General features: G+C 31.3%; 2 protein-coding genes across 2 annotated transcripts; both read left to right on the plus strand.

Annotated features, from left to right (window-relative positions):
- Positions 1 to 725: 725 nt before the first annotated feature.
- On the plus strand, positions 726 to 2,549 carry LOC131172723 (disease resistance protein RPV1-like). Its single transcript, XM_058134243.1, has 5 exons — positions 726 to 792; positions 1,353 to 1,605; positions 1,856 to 1,923; positions 2,011 to 2,088; positions 2,260 to 2,549. The coding sequence occupies exons 1-5, from the start codon at positions 726 to 728 to the stop codon at positions 2,547 to 2,549; spliced, it is 756 nt and encodes a 251-aa protein (XP_057990226.1).
- A 158-nt stretch (positions 2,550 to 2,707) lies between these two features.
- On the plus strand, positions 2,708 to 4,340 carry LOC131172724 (disease resistance protein RML1B-like). Its single transcript, XM_058134244.1, has 5 exons — positions 2,708 to 2,966; positions 3,073 to 3,308; positions 3,390 to 3,691; positions 3,788 to 4,035; positions 4,168 to 4,340. Exons 1-5 carry the CDS (start codon positions 2,708 to 2,710, stop codon positions 4,338 to 4,340), a joined length of 1,218 nt encoding a protein of 405 aa, XP_057990227.1.
- Positions 4,341 to 24,272: the final 19,932 nt, after the last annotated feature.

A 24,272-nucleotide genomic window follows, 5' to 3' on the forward strand; every position in this document is an offset into this window, starting at 1 on the left:
TAATGCAGCCACTATCAAGATACCAGACTTCATCCTTGTGTTCATCCTTTAATATGAAGCATGAATGTAATAATTTCTCCTCTGTTTTTTCATTAATTTCTTCTTGGAAGTTTGCTACTTCTCCTTTTGCTCTGCAATTCTTTGCCAAATGAGCGTACTTCTTGCAGTTATAGCATTACAAGTCATCTTTGTACCAGCAGTCCTCTTCAGCATCATTCTTTTTCTTACAAAATCGGCATTGTGGAAAATCCTTTGATTCTCCTTGCTTCTTGTATGATTGACCTCTGCCGCTTCCTCTTCCTCGGGCTCCTCTTCCTCTCCCTCGGTTGCTTATTGCTCCTCTTCCCTGACCATGGACTTTGAGTTTCATTTGAAATGCTTGTTCCACACTAGTATTTTCTTTAGACCTCTTCAACCTATGTTCATGAGATTGAAGGGATCCTGTTAGATCATGTATTGAATAATTACTCAAGTCCTGTGAATTTTCAATTGCTATTGCAACTGAGTCATATTTTGATGGTAATACTCTCAAGACTTTCTCTTCCACTTGTCGATCTTCCATGCCCTATCCACATGCTTTGAGTTGGTTAATAACACTTTGAACTCTGCTCATGAACTCCATAATATTTTATGTGCTCTTCATTGACAGGTTCTTAAAGTCTCTTCTCAAGGCTTGAATCTTCACTATAGTGGCTTGGTTGGATCCTTGGAACTCCTTCTGCAAAATGTCCCAGGCTTCCTGTGCTATTTGTGCTCTCATAATTCGTGGAAACAACACATCATCCACTCCTTGTTGAATCATAGCTAGAGCTCTTGCATCCTTTTTCTGCTTTTCTTTTAGCTCATTCCGTTGAGCTTATGTCAATCTTTCTGACTCTTCAGGGGGTTGTGTAGCCATTTTTTACTAGCTCCCATAGATCATAAGATCCAAGCATGGTCTTCATTTTGACAGACCAAAAGGGATAGTTGTCACCTTTAAGGATTGGAAGAGTTGTTGGAGGGTCAGACATTTTAGTAGTAGAGAGGTGTTTAGCAATTGAAGGTAAGAAGGTTTTGAGGTCTGTGGGTTGTGTGGTTTTTTTAGCTCTGATACCACTATTAACTTATAAAATACATAGGAATGTATATAGAAGAGAAAGAAATTTGATATTCAATATCAGGCTTGTTTTTATTAATGAACCAATACAAAACTATTTATAGGCAAATAAGGCTATAAAATAGGAACAGAAAAACAATACTTTAAAGATATTATTCTTAAACAATTTTTCTAAAGTTATGGAACTACTGCAGATTCTGCAGATATTGTGGAGCTACTGCAGATTTATGCTTGACTTGGTCTTGGATCATAACAGATTCTCCATGGTGCTTGGATGAGCCTGTTGAGATACTTAAATGCAACAAAGAATCAAAACAAACAATCATACCATTTTTTTACAGAGTAAATCCAACTGATGTTCAAAAGCTAACAGGGAATTTTAGGAAGGCATTTGCTATTGCTGTGCTTGAAGAAGTACTAGATAAAGACAGTTCACAAAAGGTGGGCAATTGGAAGCGTGCTTTGATAGAAGTAAGCAACTTAGGAGGATGGGATTCACGGGTTATCAAGTAAGTTACTATTTTAATTACTCTTTATTGTAGTTTTCTAAGTTTCAATTTGAAGAAAGAGAATCAAAATATAGAAACTTCTAATACAATACAAAGCACTAAAACCAAATATAGGCAGCACTAATGTGGAAATCGACATTTGTTACCATAATCTAAAATAAAAAAAAAACATATTAATTATATATTGGTATTTACTTAAAAGTGTCAGCCTATTGCCTCTTACTGGTGTTTGTTGTTTATATGTGACTAGGGATGAGGCCGAATTAGTTGAAAAAATCGTCAATGATGTGTTGGAGAAATTCAATGAAATGTCTAGAAGTGATGATTCTTATGATTGCAAATTAATTGGAATTAAATCACATGTGGAAAAAATAGAATAGTTGTTAATTGATGAAAATGTTGTAGGAATTAATGGAATGGGAGGCATTGGCAAAACAACTATTGCAAAAGAAGTATATCGTCGAAACAAGAATGAATTTGATGGTCATCACTTTGTCGTAGATGTTAAGGCAAAAAAGAAAAGCCAAATATCAAATGACGTGCAAAAGAAAATCATTCATCAATTATTATAGAAGAAACATGTAGGCGATTTGAGTGATTTTAATAGGAGAAAGCTCAAGAGTAAGAAGGTATTGATTGTTTTTTATGATGTAGATAATCGAGACGATTTAAAAGATTTAGTAAGAGAGTGTAATTTGTACTGTGAGAGAAGTAGAATCATTGTAACTAGTCGAGATTTGCAATTACTTAAATATGTTTGTTCAGAGGAAGGCATATATGAGGTGGAGAAATTAACTGATTCTCAAGGTCTGAAACTCTTTAGCTTGCATGCCTTCGGCCAAAATCTTCCCAAGCAAGAATATAAGGAGCTCTCAGAGCTGGTGGCAAACTATTCTAGAGGCAATCCATTAGCTCTTAAGAGTTTTGGGATCTCACTTATCTGATATGAGTATAGAAGAATGGGAAAGTGAATTGGAAAATTTGAAAGGCCAATCTTTTCCAGAAATTCGAAAAGTTTTACAAATAAGTTATGATGGGCTAGGGAGGAATGAAAAGAAAATATTTCTTGATATTGCATGTTTCTTCAAAGGGCAAAATAAAGATGATTGAGAGCACACCAGAAGCACTTGGTTTCCATCCAAAAAGTGAAATACGTCGTCTAATTAATAAATGTCTCATAACTGTTTCATCAGTCAATAAGATTCATATGCATTACTTGATAGAGCAAATGGGCAAGGATATTGTTAATAAGGAATGCGACCAGCCTGGAGGACGCAGCAGGCTGTGGAATTTTGAAGATATTTACCGTGTAAGGTCCAAATTAGTCATTGGAGCTTCTTTCACTATCATTTTTGAATTTTGTAAGAATTGTAGCTCTCATCACCAATTAAGTATTAATCGATAATCCATTTTTGCTGTTATTTCATTGGGGAACTGAAAAAGTTGAAAGGCTATTGCTTGATATAGGTGGGACATATAATTTGGAACGTCCAACGTCCTTCATGAAGTTGCGCAATCTTAGATTCCTCAAAATCAGGAGTACTGAAGTGCTAGTTGCTAATAACAAGCTTGAATTTCTTCCACAAACGCTAAGATATCTTGACTGGGGTCTAGAATCTTTGCCATTAAATTTTTGTCCAAAGAATCTTGTAGAACTTCACATGTCTTTTAGCAATCTCACACAACTGTGGAATGGAGATAAGGTACCATTTACAAATTTTAGCTGCATTTATAAAGTTCATTTGTATCTTCTAATTTATTGGTATTTTTCTATTTAATTTCAGCCTCTTAGAAAATTGAGATTAATGGACCTCAGCAGCTCTATACGCTTAACCAGGATTCCAGACTTGTCTAGTATTGCCCCAAATCTCGAGTTTTTATATTTGAATGGATGTCCAGGTTTGGTTGAATTTCCCTCTCTTCAAAATCTGAGCAAGCTTACTGAACTAAGTCTAGGTGGGTTTGATAAGTTCACTCATTGTCCAGAGATTCCTTGTAATATAAGGATTCTATACTTACATCAAAATGCAATAGAACTACTTCCCTCATCAATTGAGCATCTGTCTCAACTTGTCAAATTGTCCTTGTTTGAGTGTACAAGACTCGTAAGTCTTCCGAGCAGCATTGGCAAATTAAGAAGTCTTGAACAACTTGATCTCACTTTTTGTTAAAATTTACGAAGTCTTCCAAAAAGCATTGAACAACTTTCGAAGTTGAAACGGCTTGATTTAAATTATTGCAAGAGACTTAAATGTTTACCAGAGCTTCCATCATGCTTGGAATACTTAGATGCTTCAGATTGCACCTCTCTCAAATCTGCATCAACTTCTTTCCTTTTCTTAGAAGATGAAGATGAAAATGCAAAAGCAGATAAAAGTGAAAGTGAAGATGATAATAAAGAAGCATATAAAAGTGAAGAAGCATATAAAGGTAAACATGAATTATGTTTCGAAGTTTGCAAATTTCTTGACTTTGGTGATTGCGTCAATTTGAATAAGAAAGTAATGGAGGATGTTTTTAAAGCACATTAGTATGGTGAGAAAGTTAGATTATATGTGGAAGGAGGTGAAGAGCCAGAAGGGATGAAATATAAGAATAAAGGATCTTCGCTTTCATTAGTCGGACTTGACCTCCATCACTTAGTTGCCTTCTCTTTCTGCGTTGTTCTTCATCCCACACTTTATTCTCGTGATCCAGATTATGGTCTTATTCCTGAAAGCATTGATGTAGTCTGAATTTCATGGATGGATCTGGATATAGGCGCAGCTTTCTTTTCATTTTATACTTCTATGGGGACGGGCCTTGGGAGGACGAGTACAGTACAAAGTATCGTCCGATTAAATCAGAACACGTGTTGCTTTCGCTCAATGGATTTAGAACACGTGTTGATGAAGAGTATTTCATTGAGGCCTCTTTTCACATTGACGATTAATGGGGGCCAATAATTACTGAGTGTGGGGTCCATCCTATATATATAGTACAAATGAAAAGCGAAGCAGAAATGAAGAGCAACCCCATCATCATCAGGATGACGAGAAAGGCGAACCTTCTCTTCGAAGATTGGAACAAATTCAAGAGCAAAATGACGTTTTGAATCATGAGAGGAGGAAAAGGAAAAGGTAAATTCATTTTTTATTTGCTGTTTTAGCAATCTTAATTTTAATATTCTTCGTCAGTACACTTGCTTCTTAACTGCTCCAAGGTTAGACATCACACAATCTGCTGCATTTAGAACTATTCAAATATTATTTTGTTAAAAGAAAAAAAAAAAAAGGTAGATTCACTCAAGTTCCTTGCGTATGTAATGGCAATCAATTGCCAATAGATGCCTTGTGCCTTGGCAAGCAGAACTACGTTCATTCTCAATCTACAATAAATTTTCATAGAAGCAATACACGCATTTGTGAAATACAAGCAATACAAGCAATTGCCAATTAGACTTTGTGAAATTCCCAAATCAGTAGTTAGCCATTTTCTCTTTTTTCTCTTTTCCAAACTTGTATAAATTTTATTTTGAAGATGAGCTTCCTACTATTGGTTTCAATTTCTTGTTACAGGAGCAAAATTGGACATCAAAATTCAATAATAAGCATTGAAAAAAAAAATGAGGAAGACGACGAAGGCGAACCTGAGGATAAGGAACATGATGACTCATTAAATCGGGAGGAGTCTGAAAACCAAAATGACATTTTGAATCATGAGAGAACGGAAAGGAAGAGGAAAAGGAAAAGCAAAAGGTAAATCTATTTCCTATTTGCTGTTTTAGCATTCTTAATTTCAACATTCCCCCTCAGCACGCTTGCTTCTTAACTGCTTCAAGGTTAGACATTACACAATCTGTTGCTCCATATTCTATTTATAAATCCTAAATTTTACAATATTGGACCTCAATTTCTTCCAATTACTCTGTTCATGTTGATGGGTACTCATTGCTTGACCAACTTATTTGATGTATGCCAATTTTAGAGTGAAGAATAATGAAATTGATAGAATTTTCAAATGGTGTATCAATCATAATTTGACAAGTATCATGGAGATAATGGTATCTGAATTAAAGAGGAAGCTGCATACTTTGGGGATTATGAGACTATTGTATAGCTTTGTATAGCCAATGTTAACTTCAATAATGAATTTTGATGTTTGATAACAACGATGTACAATTAGTTATTGGAATGACTCAATTGTGCTAGTTATATAAAGTGAAGAGCATAAGATTATAAAAATAGCATGCTATAAATGTGTTATACTAATGGTGAAATAGTAATAGACGTTATAAAAAAATAATGATCAGTTAGTTGTTTTCATTGCATAAAGTAGACTATAGTTTAAGGGTTTTGGATAAATCGGTGGTTAATTATTTGAAGATTAAGGTAGGTGAGTTTTTTATTTATAAAGGTTATGGAGAAGATAATTCTATTAGATATAAATAGATAAATATATAAGATGAATTGTTGCTAGCTAAAATATATAAGATGAATTGTTGCTAGCTCTACTAAGATTGAGAATAAATATCTGATATTTGGATTTTAAGAACTAGTTAGTAGTGAGAGTGTGTCTTTCATGTTAAATGTAGAGATAGAGAAAAGGTAAAACTGTAAATTTAGTATAGTTAGTGATCGATTTAGTATCTATATATGGGGAAAAGGAATTTAATTTCAGCAGAAGCTTAGTGGTAATAAATTAGATTTTATGATTCCTTAAGTTATGAAATTTCAAAGAAGAAATTCTTTTTAGGGGAAAAGAATTATAATACCCTATGTCCTAATAATAATAATAATAATAATATGAAATTTCTGATTACTTTCTTTGATTACTTTCTTTGACAAAATGGGAAAAAAAGGAAGTGAGGACTAATATGAAATTTCTCTAGAATCTAATAGAGATAAAAGAGGAAAGGAACGATTGATGAGGGGAAGAGGAGATCGGGTGAGAGGGGTAGGGGAGAGTTGCAACGAAGAAATTATCCTTGGGTAACTTTTCGGAGTGCAAGCCAGCTAGCACGTCAAATCCCTTCCCTTCTTTGATTAGGCTTTATAGTGTTATTTTCTTTCACCTGGAAACAGAAAAACCAACGGAAAGAGAGGAAGAGCCATGGCTATCCCTCACCAAATTAGTTTATTTTTTTTGGAACTACAGAAAATCTGACCCTCCTCCACCTCTTTGGAATGCCAAATGACCCCTGCAACTCTTAGTTTTAGTGAGAAATCGACGAAGAGAAAGGGATTTGTTTCCCGGAGCTTCTTGTGAATGATTTAGTAAATCAGCATCTACATTTAGATGTGCAAAGGCTGCAATAAAGGTCACCAGGACCTTAAACTTCTTTTTCCATCTCTAAATGGTTGATTTTAATATTGATGAGTGGAGGACACGCACAGCAGTGCCGGGTAACTGCTCACAAGCCATTGATGAAATTCTGATTTATTTGATTTCATTTCTTTTAATCATCTTAGATTCCAAATTGATGTTGGCTATGCTAGTTATTTCTTATTCCTCGGATGACACTGTATTGGGTTTGGTTAATTACGGTTAATATATCCTAATATGTTATTGCCAATTGACTATTATACTCTTAACACCAAAATATGTAATCTTGCTTTAGGAAAAGAAAAAAAAAAAAAAAAAATATATATATATATATATATATATATATTATCATCAAGATGATAAATTTTAAGACTTGCATGGGACCTTGAATTGTAAAAGAAAATGCCATTAAAGTGAGCACTTCTTTGTTTAACCTTGGGTAAACGACCACAGAGTATATTCTTATACTAGACTGAATTCTATCTGTTGCAAAGTTTTTTTTTCATTATCTTTTGAAAGGGCTTTATTTCAAACCAATGCTATATTGTCTTGTGGAAAAATTACTGATGTTTATATTGAAGTAGCAAGAAACAAATTGAATGAATAATAAGTGTAGAGAGCCACTATTTCATCAGTTATTTTCTTGTTGTTTGTGCTATATTGTTAAGTATCATTGTAAAAGGATCCTAATAAGTGTCACATAAATTGAAATTTTAAGAATGGTCTGTTTTTTATTGACAGAAACAAAATGAATGAGAATAAAACACATCATAATCGTCATTCTATAAATCATGACTACAGGGTATTTTTCATTATGTATTGAGAGGTCTATAGTTCCATTACATTGGGCTGTATAAATTATGTTCACAGCAGAGATTATTATCATGACAGGTTTCTTTCAATGATATTCTATTAGTATTCAGTTTCTGCTCCTGCCAAAGCAGCTCTTTATGCTTGATTGGGAGTTTTGGAGCACATCCACTCTTTATAATTGTTTTTTTTTTTTTCAGTGTGCGGGTTAAGTATAAATACATTTTTATAAACTTGTTGGTGCTGCCATTTATTGATTAAAGTTATTGGTTTATTATAATGTTACAAGTGGAATTGAAATTATAAATGATTGTGATATAGTTATATTTGATTATGTGGATGATTTAGTTTGGACTCCAAATAATTGTTGAATGGAAATGGAAATGGAAATGGTTTAATGAAGTTTTTAACTTTATTTCTATTCATATCCACATTTATGAAATTTGAAATTATGATTTGAAAGGAGAGGAAATATAATAGTGGAAGTTTGAATCGGATATTACCAAAATTTGTATTTGTTGATATTTATGATATCTAGAGAGTCATGTTTTCTTAAATTATTTTGAAGGAAAGATAGGTTTGAATTGATATTGAAATGCTATCATTTTTTTTTATTATTATTATTAGTTATGGTTCTATTTTAATCATGTAAGAGCTACGGGAACCTGATCTTCCATAGAATACAATATGTGACTAACAACATGTTTGAAGGTGAATTTTGATCTTTCACTAGTTAATACCAAAATAAAAATTGTTAGTGTCCCTAATAGAAGTTGATTTATTCTAGTTCAATTGATTGTTTGATGAATCTATATCTTATTGAAGGCCTTTATGTTTACTTTGAGAATTTTTTAAAGGAAACTATTAGCTGTGTTTAATTTTATTTCGTCTCCTAGTTAGAGGAGATGGTGTGACATGGTTGTTGTTGTTGTGTCTTGTCAGGATCTCTAACATGGCACAGCAAAATCCATAGAATTCAGCGACTAGTCCAAAACCGATTGGAGAAAGTGAATACAACAATAAGATCATGAGTTTAACAATAGCAAATTTTAGGGGGAAAAAAAATGCATCTCCTCAGAAGATGCAACGGCGAAACCTGAATTTGTCGCAAAACTATATTGCTAGTTTTTGAGGGTGAACTTACCAGAAAATCACCATTTTCGTATATTCTTTGTTCTCAGAGTTGCAGGCTTATTGCTCTTTTTAGGTGTAGAGATTTCTTTCGATTTTCATATAAATTGAAGTCATCTAACAATGAGGTCTTAGCTGAATAACTCTTAAATATATTCAGCATTTACAAACCTTGCTCCACTCCAAGCTGCGAATTATCATAACAAATCGTGTCAATCCAACCTTTAATATAACAGAGGCTATTAGGCACAAAATTCTATTCCAGCAGAATCTTTTTTCAGATATGTTGGATCAAAATATCAAATATAACTTGCATATGGTAAATAACAGAAAAATGGCAACATACTTCACTAAATATTAACAGCTAATTTTTTAAATAAAGAATTAAAAAAAATATAGTTTTCTAATTTTTAAAAATTTAATGAAAATTTAAAAAATAACTTTAAAATATTTTTAACTGTTAACTAAATTCATACTATAACATTTTCATAACTACAATTAAATATTTATTTAAAAAAATAATAATTTGTGAATTTTAAAAATTGTCATTATGAAATAAATGAATAATGCGTATTAAAAAATTAAAAGTAAAATAAATTTTTTAATATATTTTATAATATTTTTTATTATAAAAAACATATTTTTCCTTGTTTTTTATGAAAATAAAAATTAAAATTTTCTTAAAAAAAATAAAAAAAATAATTTTTACAAATAAACAAGCCCTTGTTTACTCTGTTCTCTTTAGACAAAAGTAACTAGATTGCTAATTAATAAATTTAATATAATTTAATATTTTACTGAAAATCCTTTAATAATTATTATTTTTAATAAGATATTTCTTATACTTATTATTGTATAATATAGAAATATTTATTTTCATTCTCATTACATTTTTATTTTTAAATTAATTATATAACTTATTTAAAAATTTAAAGATAAATTTACCAAAAAGTTGATTAAAATTTGATCGATAACCATGACTAACATAGTTCCACGACCACAATTAGTAAAATGAACTTATCTCGGTTAAGTGTAGTAGCCTTTTACAAAATACAAACAGAAAAGGAAATGCAACTCCAAGATGGCTCTAAATAGGTTTAACCCTCTCTCTCCCTTTTATGTCTTTAATAAATTTTAATTTACTTATTTTATTAATTTTATTTTAATATGCATTTAATAGAGACATAATTTACTGTACGGAGTACTTAAAAGTTTAGCATTCTCTCTCTTTTTTATGTATTTAATAAATTTTAAATGTTATTTTATTTTTATTTATCTTAAAAATAATTATTTTTATTAAAATATTGTTTAATTTGTTCAAATTAATTTTTTTATTTGTAATAATTTAATTTACTTTAATACCATTTTATTTTATTGATCTTGTTTTAATATGCATTTAATATATACATAATTTATTGCATAAAGTACTTAAAAGTTTAGCATTCTCTCTTCTTTTTATGTATTTAATAAATTTTAGGTTCTACTTTTATTTATCTTAAAAATTAATTAAATTTATTAAAATATTATTTAATTTGTTAAAATTAAATTTTTATTTTTAATTAATTTAAGGGTAATCAATAAAAATAAGCTTATTTAATTCATTCTATACATAAAGTAATAAAAATATATATTTTTTTAATATTATTATATTAGTATTTATATTTTCCTTAAATTATCCAAGTTTTATTTACTCCAGAATCGCTATTTGGCATTGTAAATTGATTTCTTTGTCTAAAATCCCTTTATTAAGATCAATATATATTGTAATCTATATAATCTATCTATATGTTATTATATGTGTAATGTAGGTGAAACTTTCCTAAATGGCTACACATGACAGCTCTAAATAGAGGTAACAAGTTTGAAGCTACCATATAGAGTCTACACTAATTGCTTGCTTAGCTGACTAATTAAAGTCAATAAAAAATAAATCATAAATTTAACAAAGGCAAAATTGAGTACTAATTTTTCAATGAAAATTAAAAATGATAACGTTAACTTGATTAAAAAAGTTAATAAGGTAATAAAATTTCAAGGAAAAAAATGCTTGCTCAATCTAATAAGGTAATAAAATAATTTATATTTTAAATTTATGAAAAAAATTAGCATTTTTCATACTAAAATCTATTTAGTGATTTTTTTAAAAAAAAAATACAACCCATAATAATAATAATGCAATTTATCTCGTAGAGTTTATTTCATATAAGCTAATCAACTCTTTAATACTATTAATACATATTAAAATATATTTATTTTATATAATTATCACTTTATATGGTACAAACATATATCTATATGTTCCTTTTATACTATATTTATACTTTTTAAATTATTGATATTCTTTTTTTAGAATAATATTAATAGGATTTATTAAAGATAACATTTAATATGTTATATCTCTTTACTATATTAAGTAGATATAAAAAAAAATTAATATTTTAAAATCATGACAATCATCATATAATTTAATTAATCTTAAAATATTTAATATCGTTAATCTGTATTTTTATTCTATTGTTATATTTTTTTATTAATAATTTTTGTAATATTATAAAATTTTCATTAAAAAAAACTATAAAATAATAATGAAAAGTAAATGCAGAATAATTAATGATAAATTTAAAATATTATTTTTTATATATTAAAATTAAAAAAATAAATACATAAACTAAAATTATTTATATATTAAAATTACATGTACAAAAGTACAGACAATTTTATTGTTTTTAATAATAAATATCATTGTTATTAAATTTAAAATACCTATTGGAATGATAAATCAAAATAGTTTAAATTTATAACCTTATCGGATCAAAAAGTAATTCAGCGTGATCAAATTATTTTTTTTTTCCAATAAAATCAATAAATTTTTAATTATTTTTGCAAATAAATTAATTATACTATATTTTTTATATATTAATTATAGAAACTATCATTTATTCAAAAAATTATTGAAGTTACAATTAATTTATGAATTAAAAAATAAATACATTATTTTTAATTAATTAAACTACAAATTAATACATTATTTCTCGTTTCATAAATTTCTTTTAAAATTACTATAAATTTTATCCGTAGGAAAATTAATTGAAAAACAGTGTAATGTTTATCTTCCTTGTTTCGAAAAAAAAAAGGTAAATAGAGAAAATTATTATATTTTTGTTATTATACTCATATTAAATAAATAAATATATTAAAAATAATTATTAAAGAAAAAAAAATAAAGAAAAAACAGAAAAATTAATCTTCTTTTCTTTTCTTTTTCATCCAATTTAAGTAGAAAATAAAATGTCACAAAATACTCTCTAAGCATTTTCCTTCCGATAAAATAAGGTAATTGCTTTTCCTCTCACTTTCCTTTCGCCAACTACAAAACAGGGCCCAAGTTTTTCTAGAGGGAAGAAAGGGAAATAAGGGGCAAAGCTTTTGATAGTTTCTGTATAGAGACCCCACAAGCTTTTTAGTTGCCATCCGCTTAGCAAAGATGAAAGAAGCTGGTTGAACCCCACACACTAAGAGCCCCAATCAGGTGCCTTGGCATTAAATATGAAATTGAAATTTCTGATTAATGCCAGCCATAGAGAACAAAAGATTACAGGCAGACCATTGAAAAGAAAAGACACTTTTGGACAAAATGATTTCGTATTCAACGAAAAATACTTTTTTCCATCAAAGGAAAAAAAAAAAAAAAAAACTTTTTAGAGAAAATAACAATCTTATTAAACTGTAATATATATATATATATATATATATATATATATATATATATATATATATATATATATATATATAAACACATCATTAATTTGACATCACAATCAAATAATATAAAATATTTTTATTTAAAAATAATTTTTATAAAAAATATTTTATATATAACTTATTTTATACAAAATAAATAGAGACTAAATAGTAAAAAGGTATTTCTACCTCCTTAATAAATTCATTTTCACTTTGCTGTAAAGCTTGTCAAAATACCTTTTTTTAATTAAATTTTTGAATTTCAAATTACGACTATTTTTCTTTGAGCTGAACATGCATTATTTTTCTTTTTTTTTTTTATATAAGTAAAAATTTTATTAATAAAAAGGCCAATAAAAATTTAGCTAATTTTCTACTATTTTTGTGTGAGTACTTTATGATAGGTGATAATTAATCTAATAATATTTTTATTTTTAAAACTATAAAATTATGAATTTCATAAAGTGTCAAGTCAAAATTAATAGTCTCAATCATGTTCTAGGGTTATAATTATAATTTTCTTAAGTCTACGTATATCCTATGATATTTTTGTCTAAAAATTTGAATTAAATTACGTAATTATATTAAAATTAAGAAATTTAAAATTTAATTTTTTTTTAAAAACGTAAAATTTGAATTTTAAAGCCTAAAAGAAATGACAGATATTTAAAATAAAATAAAAGAAATGACCTCAATGAAATATTGAGTTGGTGAAGACTCCATATGGGCGGGAAGGAGCACAGTGGAAGAGTGGAAAGCAAAGGTGTAACGGTCGGGCTCCAACCACTAGAGAAATTATCCGCTTTGGGTATAAGCCTTACGGTTTTATCCCATAAGTGAAATGGAGAATTTCTCAGGAGGTCGCCCATCCTAAGATTTCTCTCAAGCAAGCACGCTTAACCTTGAAGTTCTTCAAACTCTTCAAGCCATTCCACCAAAAGGCGCCTCTAGTGATTAGTTCTCTCATTTTATATATCATTACTTTTTGAATCCAAGACCATCTCCGTGCTTTGCCGATGTGAGATTTGCCTAAGGGACCTTTCTCCCCCTCTTTCGGGACTCAGCGTCCTCGCTGAGGTTTGCCCTACCATCGCCCAAGAGGACACGCAAGCAGCTTTGATACCAATTGTAACGGTCGGGCTCCAACCACTAGAGGAATTGTTCGCTTTGGCAATAAGTCTCACGGTTTTGTCCCATAGGTGGAATGGAGAACTTCCCAGAAGGTCACACATCCTAGGATTTCTCTCAAGCGAGCACGCTTAACCCTAGAGTTCTTTCAAATCTCCAGGCCATTCCACCAAAAAATGCCTCTAGTGATTAGTTCTCCTATTTTATATATCATTACTTTTTGAACCCAAGACCATCTCCGTGCTTTGCCGATGTAGAATTTGCCTAAGGGACCTTTCTCCCCACTCTAATACCAATTGTAACGGTCGGGCTACAACTACTAGAGGAATTATTCGCTTTGGCCATAAGCCTCACGGTTTTGTCCCATAGGTGTAATGAAGAACTTCCCATGAGGTCACCCATCTTAGGATTTTTCTCAAGTGAGCACGGTTAACGCTAGAGTTCTTCCAACTCTACAGGCCATCCACCAAAAGGTGCCTCTAGTGATTAATTCTCCAATTTCATATATCATTACTTTTTGAACCCAAGACCATCTTCGTGCTTTGCGGATGTGGGATTTGCCTAAGGGACCTTCTTTGTCATGACCCAAAATTCTGAGCCGTGACCGGCGCATAATTTAAGTATTCTTAAATCATGCAAGCCTTATCAAAGTATATTGAATAAATATATTGTCACTTACTAATTCCAAAAAAATAGATAAAATTTAAATAAATAAAATACTGAATAAACATCATAAATATTCCATAAGTAAATTGCTGAGTCTCTACAGATTTCAAATAAAAACTTAAACTATTCAATAAACTAAACTAATTATTAGCCCGAGGGAATATGAATTCGGGCATATCATGAGAACAAATCAAATATTGTCCCTCTCTAGAAAATAAACTGAATATTTGGATCAACTGCAGAATTCTATTGATCTGAAACGGATAACAGACAAAGAAAACGTGGTTTGAGCTAATGCTCAATGAATGATAATTATAGCACACAACGGAATAGGAATAGGCAGACGCTTGATTAATTTCACAATAAATTTTCTATTCAATAAAATCATGCTCATGCTATCAAATCATTAATAAAATAATTTCATAAAACATATATATAAAAGAAATTCATTCAATAAAATTTTTATGGTACAGTGCACCAGGGTGATGATACCCCATATCACCAAAGGCCAGATGGTAAGCGTGCTACCAGATATTAGATACCTTCCTCCTCCTTTACAGATATCAATGCATATGATACTAATGCAAACCATAAAGTGCAATGATGCATGACTCAACAATGCAACCTAATATCATGATAGTCCACACGGCAGGGCCAGATAGCAGATACAGATACTGGGCACTGGTACCAATTCAAAACAGAAAATCAAATTGTACAAATTAATCAAAATCCACGTAAAATTTCAGATAGTAAATAATAATTGATAGTGCAATTTCAACAGTTTATTTCAATAATTTCATAGAGTCGATAAGATCAAATTAATCTCAAATAAATTCAGTGTAACACATCGATAAATTTTATATTCAGATATCAATTAATATAAAGACATTAAAGACCTGTTCTCGGGGTCCTAATATCTCTAATGCAGAGATAATTGACAAAATCAATTATTTAATCAAAATCGGAATAAAATTCAATAATAAAATAAAACTCTAAAACTTCACATGTAAAATAATTGTTAAAATACTGATTTAAAATTTCATTTAATAACAATTTTAATGCTAAGGAATTTTAAAAGGGACTAAAACGGTGCCATCTACTATAATTACCACTCACCTGGAACCTCCAAGACAATAGCTAGATTCAATAAAAGAGAGACAATTTTAACTGACAAATTGAATATTCGAATCTCCTACACACCCAAAATATAAAAAAAAAATATCAAATAATAATAAAACAAAATAACTTTAATATATATATATATATATATAAAATCTAAATTCAAAGTTATTGTCTCACAGTGATCATGATCAACCCAATTAAATATCAATGGTCAAATAAAAAAATGATTTTTTAGAGTAGTTGTAACAATTCAAGGAAAAAAAAATCAAATTCACCCATTATTGAACAAAGAGAGGGAATTTTTACCTTGAAAATAGAATCCAAGGTGATGAATAGAGAAGTAAGAATTTATGTATTCTCTGCGCACATCATATTATAAATCGTATATATATATATATATATATATATATATATATATATATATATATATATATATATATATATATATATATATATAAAAGATGATAAAAATACCTGTTGAGAGTATTTGGTAGAAGAAGAAGGTGATAAACAGGTTTTGAGAGCGAAATTTAGCAGAAAGAGATGATTAGGGTATATATATTTTAAGAGTTCTATTAAGTGTAGAATGAAATAAGAGTTATATATATATATATATATATATATATATATATATATAAAAGATGATAAAAATACCTGTTGAGAGTATTTGGTAGAAGAAGAAGGTGATAAACAGGTTTTGAGAGCGAAATTTAGCAGAAAGAGATGATTAGGGTATATATATTTTAAGAGTTCTATTAAGTGTAGAATGAAATAAGAGTTATTATTGAACTGGGTTATTCAGATTATAGATATATATTTAATTTCAAAAATAATATATATATATATATATATATATATATATATATATATATATATATATATATATATATATATAAATAAGCAGGTCATCCAATAAAATATTCTTTTTTTTTAGATAATTATATTAAATTATTCTTAGCTAATTAAAATAAATAAATAGATAAAATATTAGATTTTTATATACTTCCCCCCTTGAAAGAAATTCGGTCCCCGAATTTAAACAAACAAAATTTTAACCTGAAGAATCAAATAAGTGAGGATATTTGGCTTGCATTTCAGATTTTGCCTCCCATGTGGCCTCACTACTTGAGTGATTATGCCACAAGACTTTGACCAAAGCCACTTCTTTAAACCGGAGTTTCCTAATTTGTCGATCTAAAATCTTTACTGGTCGCTCCTCATATGACATATCATCCTTAAATTGTATGGTCTGAGGTTGTAAAACATGAGATGAATCTGGTATATACTTCCTAAGCATAGAAATATGGAAAACTGGATGTACAAGTGTAAAACCAGGTGGAAGGGCTAAACGGTAAGCAACTGCTCCAATTCTCTCCAAAATTTCAAATGGACCAACAAAATGAGGGCTAAGCTTCCCTTTCTTTCCAAACCTCATGATTCCTTTCATAGGTGAAACTCTCAGAAATATATGATCACCAACCATAAACTCTACATCTTTACACTTAGGGTCAGCATAACTTCTCTATCGACTTTGAGCAGTCAAAAGTCTATCACGAATTAGTCGAACCTTCTCTGAAGTTAACTTTATCAATTCTGGTTTAGTAAGCCTTCTTTCTCCAACTTCATCCCAACAAATCGATGAACTACACTTTTGACCATATAATGCCTCATATGGAGCCATCTCTATACTTGCTTGATAACTATTATTATAAGCAAACTCTACTAAAGGTAAATGATGATCCCAACAATCACCAAAATCCATAACACATGCACGAAGCATGTCCTCTAATGTCTGTATAGTCCTTTCTGATAGTCCATCTGTCTGAGGGTGAAAAGCAGTACTAAAGTCTACTCGTGTTCCCAAAGCTTCTTGGAATTTTTTCCAAAATTGAGAAGTAAATTGAGTACCATGATCAGAGACAATGAAAACTGGAACACCATGAAGACTAACATTCTTGTTTATATATAACTGTGCAAGTTTAGCAAAGTTATATGTAGTCTTCACAGGAAGAAAATGAGCAAATTTTGTCAATCTGTCCACTATCACCCAGATTGCATTGTAACCACCTCGTGTACTAGGTAAACCCACAACAAAGTCCATAACAATGTGCTTCCACTTCCACTCGAGAATAGGCAATGGCTGAAGTAACCCAGATGGTCTCTGATGTTCAGCCTTTACTTGTTGACAAGTCAAACATTTAGCAACAAAGTCTGTAACATCCCTCTTCATGCCACCCCACCAATAATGCTCCCTTAAATCATGGTACATCTTAGTTGAACCTGGATGTACTGTGTAAGCAGAATGGTGCACCTCCTCCATGATTTCTCTTCTCAACTCATCAACATTGGGGACACAAAGTCTAGTGCCATAACAAAGAACTCCATCATCATTTAACATGAACCCTTGAGCTTGGCCTTGATGAATACTATCAGAATCTCTCTTTTGAGTAGCCTTAATTCGATCAATCAAGATAGGCCTAACTCGAAAATGTGCTAAGAATGATCCAACTACGATTTCAAACTCTAATATCTGATCTAACAACTCATGTAATTCACCAATCAGAGGCCTCCTCTTGGTAGATATATGGGCTAAACTACTAGAAGACTTCCTGCTTAGAGCATCAGCCACCACATTAGCTTTTTCAGGGTGATACTGTATGGTGCAATCATAATCCTTCAGTAATTTTACCAATCTCCTTTGCCTAAGAATAAGATCACGTTGGTCAAAGATGTATTTGAGACTTTTGTGGTCAGTGAAGATTTCACAAGTCTCACCATTCAGATAGTGCCTCCAGATTTTCAAAGCAAAAATTACTACAGCCATTTCCAAATCATGAGTTGGATAATTCTGCTCATGCCTTTTCAACTGACAAGAAGCATATGCAATAACCTGTCCATACTGCATCAAAACACATCCTAAACCAATCCTAGAAGCATCATAATACATTGTATAACCCCCTGATCCAGACGGAAGGGCTAACATTGGTGTTGTAGTTAAACAAGTCTTAAGCTCCTGAAAACTTTTTTCACAAGCCTTAGACCACTGAAATTTCACATTCTTCTGTGTCAACTTAGTTAAAGGTGCTGCAATACGAGAGAATTCTTGAACAAACCGTCTATGATACCCTGCTAAACCCAAGAAACTATGAATCTCTGACATAGTTGTGGGTTTAGGCCAATGAAGCACTGCCTCAACTTTCTTTTTATCAATACACACCCTATCCTTAGACACTATATGGCCTAGGAAAGCCACACTATCTAACCAGAACTCACATTTGGAGAACTTGGCATATAGCTTGTGTTCCCGTAAGGTCTGAAGGACAATTTTCAAATGCTGCTCATGCTCCTCTTTACTCTTTGAGTACACTAGAATGTCATCGATGAACACTATAAACAAATTGATCTAAGAAAGGCTTGAAAACTCTATTCATAAGATCCATAAAAGCGGTTGAAGCATTAGTAAGACCAAAAGACATTGCAAGAAATTCATAGTGTCCATACCTAGTCCTAAAGGCCGTGTTGAGTATATCTTCTTTCTTGACTCTCAATTGATGATACCCAGATCGAAGATCAATCTTGGAAAAACACTTTGCACCTTGAAGTTGGTCAAACAGGTCATCTATGCGTGGAAAAGGATACTTGTTACGCACAGTCACCTTATTCAATTGCCTATAATTAATGCACATTCTCAAAGACCCATCCTTCTTTCGCATAAATAATACAGAAGCACCCCATGGAGAAACACTAGGGCGAATAAACCCCTTATCTAGTAGGTCCTATAGCTGCTCCTTCAACTCCTTAAGTTCTGCGGGTGTCATACGATAAGGTGGCATAGATATGGGCTCAGTTTTAGGAATTAAGACTATACCAAACTCTACCTCTCGCTCCGAGGGTAAACCTGATAAATCTTCTGAAAACATATCATGAAACTCCTTAACTACTGCAACTTTCTCCAAACCTGCAACTTCTACCTGGACGTCTCTAACATAAGCTAGATACCCCTTACACCTCTTTCGCAATAATCGACTAGCACTCACTACTGAGATAAGATTACTAGAGGCTATACTGCGATCTCCTTGAAATTGAAATTCTGCCTCCCCAGGAATTTTAAAGAGTACAACTTTATTATGACAATCCAATGAAACGTGATAAGTGGCTAACCAATCCATGCCTAAAAGCACATCAAACTCAAACATATCCAAAGAACCAAGGTCTGCAGCTAATTCCTTATCTCCAATGTGAATTATACATCCCCTATACACCATATCAATGTCTATTGCATTCCCCATAGGTGTTAATACAGATAAAGGATACTCTAACAAAGTAGGTGGTGTACTAAATCTCATGGAAAAATATGGAGAAACAAAGGAATGATTGGAACCAGGATCAAATAGTACTTTAGCATCAAATGAGCAAATAGGAAGTGTACCTATCACTACTGCATTAGATGCCTGAGCATCCTGCTGAGTCAAAGCAAAAACCCTAGCTTGACCTCTACCACCAGATGTTTGTCTCTGAGTTTGAGCAGATCCTCTACCACCAGAACCTCTACCACCTTGTCCTGACCACCAGAACCATGACTTCTACTACTATACTGTGAAATTGGCTGGACCTAAGAGGGAGTAGAATGTGTTGTCTGACTAGCACCCTGAGTTATCCCACTAGTAGGACAATCCTGTCTACGGTGTCCCAGCTGTCCACAACTAAAGCATGCTCCAGTGACCCAATGGCAAGTGCCCTTATATGGCTTACCACAATGCTGACAAGGAGTGGAAACAAGCCCAGTGCTAATCTGACTATACCGAGCATTCGCTGCATGAGTCCTCTACTTACTTCCCTGATCAACTCCAGATTGATGTGCCCTATTACCAACTGTAGACTGAGAACCCTGCTTATTACCCTGATAAGAGCCCTAATGACTCTATTCTCTATTAAACTGATTACCCTGAAAATCTTTCTTAAACTGCTTATGCTGCTCACAAGCCCAATGTTCATCATCATACATCTCCATCTATCTAGCCCGATCAAGCACCTTTTCATATTTAGGTAGTCGTAAAGGAGCTACATGATCCATTAGCTTGTCTTGTAAGCCCCTTTCAAACCTGCGTGCCTTCTTCTCCTCATTTGAAAGCAAGTGTTTACCAAAGCGAGATAATTTGATAAACTTCATCTCATACTCTATAACTGTAATGTTGCCTTGCTTCAAGGTTTCAAACTCCAAAGCCTTAGCCTCTTAAACACTAGGAGGGAGAAATTGCTCTAAGAAGATAGAGTGAAACTCAGGCCAGAGGATAGAACCTTCGGGTCGACCATTCTTCTTAGAGATATACCACTCACGAGCAACTCCCTTAAGCTGATTTCCTGCCAACATCACCATCCTAGCATTACTGCAACCCATAGTGTCGTAACACCTCTCCATGTCATCTAGAAAATCTAAGGGATCAGTTAATGCATCTTCTCCAGTGAACTCCTTTAGTTTTAGCTTGAGAAAGTTTGTAGAGTCAAAAAATCGAGCCCTATCCTGAGCTAGTACTGAAATAGGGCCAACCACAGGTTGCTGTTGTTGAGTTGTAAGGTACTCGGTTATAGTATTAACAGCATAATTCACTGCATGCAATCTCACTGCCAGATCTGCCATAGTAACCTGATAAGCTCTAGGTGCTTGAGCTGCAGTAGCTAATTGGAATGGTTGTGCCCCTGTCTTAGCTATAGGCATCTGTTAAGATGTCTGATTAATAGTTTGAGGTGGTACCTCTCCTGTTGGATCAAGGTTTGCACTATTAAGACCCTTGGCCCTAGCTCTCCTCTTACGTTTAACAGACCCAGACACTTATTCATTTTAATAGAAAAGCATTAAATCTGAAAATGTAAGCCAAATTAAGACAGGTGAAAAAGTACGAAGGATGCAGATATCTAAAGCAATAATAAACTGAAAAGACGTTAAGGATTTGTAGACCCTTATTTTGTGATGAGTATGTGCATTAAGGCCGTGGAAAACCCGATAATGAAAAATTATATGACTGTAAGATATCATTAGATACATGGAACTAAATTATTAATTCCGTGGCATGATCTTGAAAAAAAAATAATATGTTTTTTGGGAAATTAATTCAATTTAAATAAAATTTTATTTTGTTTAAATTTGATATGGGTAGTTCTTAAATAGACCTAATTAAGTTTAATTGGGCCCCATGGGCCTAAGAAAGCCTAGTTAAGAATTTTAAATATGACCCATTTAATTTATTTTTTAAAAATTTAAATAAGAAAATATCTTTTTCTCTATTCCTTTTCCATATAAACTCTCTCTCCCCCTTTGGCCCCACTCTCTTTCTCACTCCTTATTGGTGCCACCCCCTTTCCCTCTCTTCCTATTGGTTGGAATACCTCACTCATATCTTAGTCTCACCCAAATTCTTCAATCAGTTATCTGAACCTTATAAGACTAGAACCTCAAATCCTACCACACATCTTTCTCATTCCCTATTGGTGCCTTCCTCTTTCCCTCTCTTCCTATTGGTTGGAATACCTCACCCATATCCTAGTCTCACCCAAATTCCTCAATCCCAGTTGTTTAAGTTTTCTGAACCTTATCACACTAGGACTTCAAATCCTACCACACCTCTTCCTCACTCCCTATTGGTGCCTTCCCCTTCCCCTCTCTTCCTATTGGTTAAAACACCTCATCTATATCTCAGTCTCACCCAAATTCTATAATCTTAGTTGTTTAAGTTATCTTAACTTTATCACTCTAGGACTCCAAACCCTATCACACCTCTCTCCTAAAACCCTATAAATACCCCACTGACAAAAAATTAAAAAAAAAAAGGAGGTGGAGGAGAAAAAAATTAATAAAAAAAAGGAAAAAAAATTAAAGAGAGGAATAGCCAAAATTCTTTTAGTTCTTCTTTCTTTCTAGTGATATTTCTTAAAGGTTAGTTCTCTTATTTTCTTTTCAAGATCTATACCATGTAATATTTAATTTTATGTTCCTTATTTTTGATTTATTTTATATGTTCATTTAAATCATGTAATCATGTTTAATTTGAGGGGATACACAACTCTGTACATATTCAGTTTTCTGTCTCTCATTTTTATTATTTTTCATTATTTTTTGAATCTGTAAAAAATTTGTAAAAATTATATTCATATTCAACGCAAAATTCTATTAATTTTAGGCTTAATAATCACTAAAAAAGCTTTAATATTTTGTAAGTTATGGCTGTTTGAAGTTAGGGTTCCCGTAAAATCTAATTTATAGGATATCCGAATTTTGGAGCCCATATATCCCTTGTTTCTTAATATTTTTTTGTAAGTCTAGTGTCTAAAATTAAGTTTGGAATCTTATGAATCTTTTCCAATTAGTTTCGCATTCATATCTGTTATGGTTGGTGAGTTATAAATTTTACAAAAAAGTAGTGCGATTCTGTTATTGGAAAAAGTTATTATTTGTGTAGACCATTCAGTTAGAGTTTTGTTTTGGTTTATAAATTTTATGATGTTGTATGATATTTTGGCTATCTTATGTAATTTTTTCATAATTTTTAGGCTTGTCTAACTATTTTTCAAAAATTAAATTTCTTGCTATTGTCAATCTGCTAGAATTTGAAAATTATATGTTTATGCATGTTATTGTATTTTCTTGGGTTTCAATTGATATTTGATCTATTTTTTTGTGCTTTTTTAATTCAAGAAGTATTATGAAGTGTTTGGAATATGTTAGAAGATGTGGACCCTTAGGTAGTTGTAACTAATTAGGAATCTTAACCCTTTAGGAGATTAGAGTTAGAATCCAATATAAATAGTTATTAATATTTTCTTATTTTCTTTATTTCTTTTATTTTCTTTAGTTTCTTTATTTTTTATTACAAATAAAATTGGTAAGTAGCCCTAAGATAAGTACCAAAGAGGGCATTTACGTAGAGCTTACATAGAGCTAAATGGGAGTAATCCAGGGATATCATTGTCATACTAGAAGATAATACCCATTTTTAAGGGTAGCTTACCCCAATGGCAACTGCAATTACTGACAAGTAAGTAATCATAAATTCCTAGAATAACTATTGGCATAAAATTATAGTAATAATAGGATTTTTATTTGATAAATTAAAATTAACTTTGTTTTTAATTTAACTGACATTTGTATGTAATTAATTTAAATAAATACTTTGTAAATTAAAATTAATCTTATTTATAAATTAAACTAACATTGGCATATAAATTTAATTTAATACTTGGTAATTGTAAAATAAATTTGCATGTTAGAAATATTTATTAGGTTGCGATTGTTTGGGCCTTATGTGATATTAGAATAAATTACGCATGTACATAATTAAATTAGTTCAATTATCCTTAGGGTAACTTGGTGAAAATTAATTAATTAGATTAAATATAAACTTAGTGTTATTTGAAATTGAATTTGTATGTAAATTAAATTCTCAATAATAAATTAATTTTAGTAATCTGATAAATATCATTTAAATAATTAGCAACCCCATAGATAGGAATTATTTGTGAATGAAAATTGTTTTTAAACAACAACCCTTTTGTGAATTACTTGCGTGTGTAGGATTAGAATTGCATTTTTAGGATAAAGTTTAATAAATGAATAATAAATAAGACTTCTAGAAACATTAGTAGATGACTGGCACTCGAATTAACGAGGTTAGACCAAGCGTAAGGGGTGCCTAACACCTTCCCCTTACGTGCCCACTATCCCGAACCTAGATATTGGGCTATGGTAATGACGGTTGAGGAAACTCTGCAAG

Source organism: Hevea brasiliensis, chromosome 14 (assembly GCF_030052815.1).
Source record: "Hevea brasiliensis isolate MT/VB/25A 57/8 chromosome 14, ASM3005281v1, whole genome shotgun sequence".
Classification (NCBI taxonomy): domain Eukaryota; kingdom Viridiplantae; phylum Streptophyta; class Magnoliopsida; order Malpighiales; family Euphorbiaceae; genus Hevea; species Hevea brasiliensis.